The sequence below is a fragment of the Gekko japonicus genome, unplaced genomic scaffold, assembly GCF_001447785.1.
Source record: "Gekko japonicus isolate JY-2015 unplaced genomic scaffold, Gekko_japonicus_V1.1 scaffold614, whole genome shotgun sequence".
Taxonomy (NCBI): domain Eukaryota; kingdom Metazoa; phylum Chordata; class Lepidosauria; order Squamata; family Gekkonidae; genus Gekko; species Gekko japonicus.
Window position 1 is genome coordinate 600,727 of NW_015161421.1, and position 8,482 is coordinate 609,208.

Genomic DNA, 8,482 nt, shown 5'->3' on the forward strand with positions numbered 1-8,482 from the left:
AGCTAGTTGCTATAGGCTTGGGAAAACATGGAATCCTTCAGGGTAGGGCTGCCAAGTGGGGGCGGGGAAACCCCCACTTTGGAGGCCCGATTTCCGCCTCGGCGGAATCGGGCCCCGGGGGGAACTCCGCCCCCCAAAGCTGTGTCACCATATGGTTTCCCCCCCGACGATCTGGGCCACGCCCCCAACGTGAGCGACGTCGCACCCCGGTGAGTTTGCGGGACTTGGCAACCCTACTTCAGGGGTACAATATCCCTTCACCCTCCCTTGGCTGTAGTGACAGACGTTTTGCTACTTTATAAATACAAAAAAAAATAGCTTTGTACCAGAGTAAAAAAAATTTTTTCCCCGTTGTCAAGTTGGCATTTGCAGAAACTAATTTAGGTATAAACTGCTAGGCAGAAGAGGGAATTGTGTTTCAATCTCATTAAGCTGAGGGAAACCAAGAGACGAATATACGATACAAAAACATTGAAGGAGAAAACCAAGTAAAAATGTATGAAGGTTGTTTGCTGTACAGTCCAATAAATGTCACCTGAATGCGAGGGAAACAATGTTCTCTGGAAGTGAAAGTACATTCTATTCCCCAAACCGGTTTTATTTGTCAACATCTGTGTAGGGCTACTCCATGCAACCACTCACCTGTGAACAAGTACCAGAGGTTGTTGGGTTCCAATGTTTCCACGTCCCCTCTACGTGTAGTCTTTCTGTGTCGGATTTTGTAGCCCGTTATAAATCCATTTTGCATGCCCGGGGGTGGTGGCAACCAGCTAACTTTGATGCTCTGAAAAATAAAGTGAAAATAAAGGGACAATTTAATTTTTATTTACTTTCTTCTAAAGGTGAAGTAGATCAAAGTATCCACCGATCTGAACAATGAAGGCCTCTTCAACAATAACAATAATAATGATCTCATATAGTAGTCCTCTCAAAAACAAGAAACGCGACTCTGGATCACACACAGGGTTGCTAGCTCCGGGTCGTGATATACCGGGAGATTTGAGGGGCAGAGCCTGAGGACGGCAGGGTTTGGGGAAGGGGAGGGACTTCAGTGGACTAGAAGGCTGTAGAGTCCACCTTTCAAAGTGGCCATTTTCTCTGTCTCCTAGAGATCAGTTGTAATTCCAGGAGATCTCCAGGCAGGAGAACGATAGTCTCCCACCACCAACTGGCAACTTACAACCAGGATCATGGGGGGGGGGGGCTTTCATGCCAGATTGCTCCTCCATGCAAAAGGGGGGAAACAACTATAACTAGGCCTCATGTTTTTGTTTCCGTCTTGTCACACCAGTTTTCAATCCAAAGCGATTTGGCTTGCATTTATTTAGTCAGAATGCGCACGCGCTTGTGTGTGTAAGAGAGAGAGAGCACATTAAGCATCTTCACAGAACAGGTCTAAGGCTGTGTGTGGATCATTAAAAAGCTTTAAAAGATGAAACTAGGGTTGCCAGATCGGACTTACCTTCCCGGCAGGGGACTCTGGGTTGGCTCCCGGAGTGTGCGTGCGCGTGCAGAGCGCGCGCCGCATGCACATCACAGGGAAGTGACGTCATGACGCTGGGCATGCTGGGGGCGGGGCCACAGCCATTTGAGGGGGAAACTCTATGTTCTCCCCTCAAATGGCTGCCATTTGAAGGGAAAACATAGAGTTTCCCCCTCAAATGGCTGTGGCCCCGCCCCCAGCGTGCCTGGCGTCATGACATCACTTCCCTGTGACATGCACACGGGGGTGGGGTTTCCCCCGGGGCCCGATTCCGCGGGGGCAGAAATCGGGCCTCCAAAGCGGGGGGAAATCCGCCCCCTGGGGGGACTTGGCAGCCCTAGATGAAACTCCTCAGTCAAAAGTCTGAGTAAAAAAGGAAATGTTTGGGCCTGTCACCTCAGCAGAGTAGGCGCCAGCTGAACCACAAAGAAGAGGGCATTCCAAAGGTGAGGAGCCACCACTGAAAGAGTCCCATCTTTGGTTGCTACACCCTCACTTCTGCAGGGACACGCGGGGCCGGTGCCAGGTTTTTTTGCACACTAGGCGAGGCTACCTTCTGGTGTCCTCCCCGTGCGCCCCCCCAATTTTCAAACATAAATGTGTTTTAGGAAGACTGAAAAACACAAAAGACAGCCAATGGCCTCGTCCGATCCAAATGACCTGGTAGAATTCTGAGGGAGTAGAATGGGCTGTATCCCTAGGAGAACATTCACTAGGGTTGTCAACTCCAGGTTGGGAAACACCTGGCGATTTGTGCAATGCCTGAGGAGGGAAAGGACTTCGATGGGGTATAATGTCATAGAGTCCACCTTCCGAAGAGGCCATTTTCTACAAGTGAAGACGGGGGGGTCGCTGTGGCTTGGGGGCTGAAGGAGGGTATCTGGAGAAAGATGGAAGAGGCAGACACCTACCACACAGAGACACATGGAAGACAGCCTGTTCTTCATCTTCATGGGGGTGTGGGGGGCAGAGGCTGCCGGAGGGGGGAGGAGACAGAGGGGGCTCATTCATCAGGACTAGATGGGAACGTGAAAGGGCGCGGGAGGGAGGGGGGAGAGACCAGGCAGCAGAAGGCCGCAGGAGGGAGGGCTGCTGCAGTGGTGGCAATGGAGGGGCCGACTGGCCAGCTCGGTGTGCTAGGGGGAAGCGACGAGGTGAGCGAGGGAGGGCTGCGGTGTGGGTGGGAGCCAGGCCCTGCAAGATTGGTGAGCCAGCCGGCTGCTGGAGTCCGGGCTGCAGAGGAGAAGCGAGGAGGCAGTGCCAATGGCACTGCATAAACTGCCTCAGTGCAGCGGCAGGGGGCGGGTGACAAAGGCGTCAGGGGGTGCCCCACCTCCATTGTGTTGTAGGCATTGTTGGGCTGCCCCGAAATCCTGCCCTTGCCTTTCTGCCCCTCCAGGATCTTGCCAGAGTTTCTTTGGGGGCGTAGGCAACAGCTGCTGGGTGCTTCGTGGCCGCTGGGCTCTTTTCCTCCCTTCCATCGTGGCACACGTTGGGAGGAGAGGGCGGATGGTCAGACAGAGCCGCTGGGAGAGTCAGCCAGTGAGCAGGGCCGGTGTGCGTCCATATCGGCAGGCCCAGTGGCGCCCCCTGGAGACGGCACCGTAAGGCAGATGCCTAACCTTGCCTCTATGGACGAACCGGCCCTGGTGACATGGGGCGAGATGTGGAGGGAGGATATTGATTGGCAGGCTGAACTAAAGTCGCCAAGTCTGCATTGGGAAATTCCTAGAGATTTGGGGGTGGAGCCTGGGGAGGGGAGGGTTTGGTTAGGGACAGGACCTCCGCTGGATAAAATGCCATAGAGTCCACCCTCCAAAGCAGCCATTTTCTCCAGGGGAACTCTGTCATCTGGAAATCAGTTACATCTCTGCAAGACTTTGGAGATCTCCAGGCCCCACCTGGAGGATGGCAACCCTAGGCTGGAGAGTATGAGAGAAGGCCATCCTTCAATTACCCTTTAAAGCTGTTTAGGGCTTTAAAGGTTAGAATTAACACTCTGAATTGTGCCTGGAACCAAATTAGTAGCAAGTGGGTGGGTGTGTGGTGTAGTAATGCTTCTGAATCCATCCTTAATATGAATTATCCCTGGAACACATCCACACAAAAAGCCCAGTAGCACCTTTAAGACTAACAGACTTTATTGTAGCATAAGCTTTTGAGAAACATCTTTGTCAGTGAGAGAAAAACCCTGATGCCTTTGGAAGAAGGGCGGGGGGGGGAATGAAAGAGACTCTCTCTTCTTGCTCTCCCTCATGTTAGAATTCTGCCTCAGAACACATATCCACACCTCCTCCTCTCCCTCCAAATTTCTCCTCACAACTGACTTTTAAAATGTGCTGGCTTCACGAAAGACTGGAGCTCTAGGATCGGGTGGAGTTATTTATTTGAGTATATTTATATGGCTCCTCACAGCACAAGGTTCCTGAGGTATCTCGCCATAATAACCAATAAATAAAGACTGTTCTAAGTAACATGCCGTAAAATTGATGAAAAGTAGCAGTATAAACAATAAAACATTAAAATGCCGACAGAAACAGAAGCATGTAAAACGTATTATGTATGACTGAGAAATGGGGGGGGGGGGAAGCCCTGTAGAGTCATATAGACCTCAAGATGATGTAGGTCTCAAGAATCAGCTGCCCCTCAAGACAGATTCTAGTGTCATGGTTACAGAACTTTTGGAGAAAACTCAAAACAGTTCTGTTCCATAAGCACTTCGATCCAACTGATCATAGTGGACAGCGTCTCGCCCTATTTTCTTGTATTCTATATATTGTATTATCATGATAGAAGCAGGGGACCTTCAACGACTTGTGGTGGGGGTATCTCATTTTCTCCCTTTACTTCCCTTCCCCACTATTTCCTCTTCCCCTTTCCTGGCAACCCCCAGAGCCTCTTCCTTTTCCCTGCTTCCTTCTCTCTTTAATACCAACCAGCCAACCTACCAACCCTTCTTTGGCTTACCCTCCTTCCCTGGGGGTGGGGGGACTGGCTAAGGTGTTTGGTGGCCACTATTACCAGGGAGGGCTGGACTGGTGCCCCACTGTATGGTGACCACAGCCAGGCAGGACGGATGATTCCTCCTCCATCAGAGGATATGGCAGTGGAGGGAGTGGGGGCTTTCACAGAGCTGTTTTGGCCTCCAAGTCTACCCACACCCCTTCCATGGCTTTCTTTTACAGAAACCCAAGCTTGGATATGGGAATTCTTCTAATAAAACTCCAGGTGTTGATATATATATATATTTTCAGATATTTTTCTCGCAAACCTGGGTCCTCATTACAGTTTACAGAGAGATACCCTTTCTGTCTCTAGCTCCATTTGCCGATCTATTAATCCACACTCTATGGCTTCATTCAGAATTAAATATATTGATTTTAATGTTTGATAGGGTTGCCAAATGGGCCCGGGTGGCGGGGGATCCCTCGCTTCGGAGCCCCGAGTTCTGCCCCGGTGGAATCGGGGCCCGGGGGAACCCCGCCCCCGAAGCTGCGTCACCAGAGGTTTTCCCCTGACGAGCTCGGCCACACCCCCAACGTCAGCAACGTCGCACGTCACTTCAGGTGATGTCCTGCCAGCGTGCGCGTACGAAGCGCGTGCGCGCACGCACTCAAAAGGACCTCCCGGACACCGACGAGGCTCCCCCACTCCAAGGGGTAAGTGGATTTGGCAACCCTAATGTTTGATGAGGTTTTAATGTTAGAATATTGTTTTTATAATTGCTGATAAGTTGTCTGTCTGTCTGTCTGTCTGTCTCTCTCTCTCTCTCTCTCTATCTCATATGGCTATCACTTGAAGTAGAAATTACTGATAAGTTATCAGTGATAACTACCTTGGGATGGTGTACAAATTAACCTAAATAAATAAATTACATAACATCAGTGATGAAACAAAGGTCCTGCGGCACCAAGCAAATGACCACACCAGAATCAAGTACCCAGTTCTGCCATTCTCTTTTTAAAACAGGGAAAGTTTAGCTGATTAAGAACAGGTGTCAATGAATACCTCATAAAGAGATCCAGTTTTATCACAAGGAAGTTGATTAGTCCATAAATAAATATAAGCTTCGGCTTGCATCCACATCTCTGACTGCATTACAGAGCTCAGGGTTTTGTTTAGTTTTTTGCATTTTGTATTGTCTAAGCATTTGTTGTTCGGCTACACAATCTCAGATGTTTTCAGTGCCGGATAATACAGAGTGCCCTTATGGTAGAGCAGACTGCATTTTTCAATTCTGGAAACCATTATTTTAAATGTGGATTTAGTAGCCAGGGTCGTAAAGGAAACGGTATGCACATAATACTTGTATGAAAATGCAAATGTTCAAAGAGAGCTTTAAAATGCACCCCATAAGCACAAACTTATAAAACACTTTTGAAATGGAATGATTTGCAGAGGGTAGCAACAAACCTATAAAAGACAAAATTAAATGCAATCGTATAAAAGCAGAATTAAATGAAGGATTTTATTTAGTCGCTCAGATCCACCAGACTCATCGAAAACCATCAGTTCTGCAATGGGGAGAGAGCCATCACCTTTCTAGGACACTGATACAAATTGCTGATTTTTCAAACACATCACGTCGAAGTGAAAGAAAATTCTCTCTTCTTGGATCCAAGAAACAGTTAAAAAAAAAGCAACTTTAATTTTCCTGTAAGAACATCACAAGCAGCAGCTACAGGAGTAATGCCTTATCTTCTCCTCAATGAAATGGGTGCAATACATAGGGCTGCCAGCTCCGGATTGGGAAATATCTGGAGATTTTGGGGGTGGAGCCTGGGGGATGGTGAGGTGCCGAAGGGGAGGGATATCAGCAGTGTAGAATACCATAGATTCCACCTTCCAAAGCAGCCATTTTCTCCTGTGTTAAGTATTGGATTTGAGGAAGCTCTTTTCCAAAGTAATGTCTTTATTCAGCTCGGAACACAGCAACACAGCAACAAGACTCAAGAACGGTGCAACTTTATACATTTTGAACCATGGAAAACCACACCCCCTAGCACCAATTACAATGACCAATTACAATTGAGAGCTTAGAACCAATGGGATTCGTTCCCGCCGAAGTTCAGAGTCTTTCCGGATTGGTCTGTTATGCAACATTGACCAATCCGACTGCAGTGTTTAGAATACCTGAGAGTCAATGGAGCTTGTACCTGAAGCTCTGGTGTCGATTACATAGCATAACACATAAGCAGATACATAGGAAATTGATAACTGATGCCTGAAGACCAGTTGTAATCAATGCTCCCTCTAAACTGTGGGGTCTTGTGAGCAAAAATTCTACTGTGTGAGCTGCTGGCATTAAAGCTGTGACCGAGCGATTTGGCAACTGCATAAATTAGTTTGCTCTGGAGTCCTCCTTCCTAAGCGAAGACAAAAATTGTGTGAGCTGAGGGCTAGAAAACTGTGAACTGGCTCACCCTAACTCATCTTAGAGGGAACACTGGTTGTAATCCCAGGAGATCTCCAGCTACCACCTGGAGATCGATAACCCTAGCAATATAACCTATCTGTATTTAAATCTACTCACATGAGACTTCAGGAGAGTCATCTATTTGATTTAGACATATTCCTCAGCTGGGACTGTCAATATTCAGATAGGTTTTCCCCACATAATGCTACAGTGTTAAACTGGAAGTGAAAAATGCTTGGCTTCAGTTCTTTGAGCGCCTTCCAGCCACTTCTTCCAAGCAGGCCACATTATCCTAGGGTTGCCAGCCTCCAGGTGGGGCCTGGGGATCTCCTGCTTTTACAACTGATCTCCAGCTGACAGTGATCAGCTCCCCTGGAGAAAATGGCTGCTTTGAAGGGTGGACTTTATGGCACTGTACCATGCTGAGGCCCCTCCTTCCCAAACCCCACCCTCTCCTGGATCCACCTCCAAAGTCTCCAGGTATTTTCCAACCCAGATCAGGCAACCCTACATTATCCACTGTCTAAACTGAACACAGGGGAGCAAAGGGAACTATATATATAAATGATGAAATCACTCCAGTGTTTTGTGGCACTGTCAAAGGGAATTCTGGGATATGTATTACAAACTACCTCTAATCATGCAAACCCCTTACATGACAATCTCCAGGAATTTCCCATCCTGTAGTTGGCAACCCTAAACTTAAGAATCAAGGCTGGGTTGGGGCTTTTAAACTCCATATCTTCTGAGAGCGGATGAGATTGGTCTAGCCTGGGTCATATTGGGATTTTGGAAACTTGCTGATGAACTGCATTTGGATATGAAAGATTGAAATATTACCAACGAAGAGTCTAACCGAGATGGCAGCAGAGCCGGCAACCTGTCCTTTTCACCTGGAAAGTGCTACCTTTCATCTGGAAAAAAAGATTTATTCCTTTAGAAGAATGTGTTTCATCTAGAAAGAGCCACCTTTCATCTGGAAAAAGGATCATTCATTTTGCAGAGGAAAGCTGTTTCATCTTATCCAGAAAAAGTCCATCCTATTTATACACGGGAAAATGAATGCGAATTACACTCCAATTATTCCCTCAGACGTACTGGAACTGGACTTATGAGATTCTTAAGGGTTCTCTCACACCAGCTGTTTGGTGTAGTGGTTAAGTGCACGGCTTGGTGTAGTGGTTAAGTGCGCGGACTCTAATCTGGGACAATGGGTTTGATTCCCCACTCCTCCACTTGCACCTGGCTGGATGACCTTGGGCAAGCTGTAGTTCTGATAAGAGCTGTTCTTGAAAAAGAGCAGTTTCTGTCGAGAGCTCTCTCAGCCCCACCTACCTCACAGGGTGTCTGTTGTGGGGAGGGGAAGGGAAAGGAGTTTGTGAGCCGCTCTGAGACTCCTTTGGGTAGTGAAGGGCGGGGTAGAAATCCAATCTCCTCTTCTTCTTCTTTTACCTCACAGGGTGTCTGTTGTGGGGAGGGGAAGGGAAAGGACTTTGTAATCCACTCTGAGACACCTTTGAGTTGTGAAGGACAGGGTATAAATCCTCCTCCTCCTCCTCCTCCTCCTCCTCCTCCTCCTCCTC

General features: G+C 48.1%; 1 protein-coding gene across 1 annotated transcript in view; it reads right to left on the reverse strand.

Annotated features, from left to right (window-relative positions):
- The window catches only part of DCC (DCC netrin 1 receptor), a 591,220-nt gene that overhangs the window by 272,758 nt on the left and 309,980 nt on the right, over positions 1 to 8,482 (reverse strand). Inside the window, exon 9 of the mRNA XM_015428299.1 lies at positions 643 to 784. Within this exon, the coding sequence (XP_015283785.1) occupies positions 643 to 784 (142 nt within the window). The remainder of the gene's footprint in view (positions 1 to 642; positions 785 to 8,482) is intronic.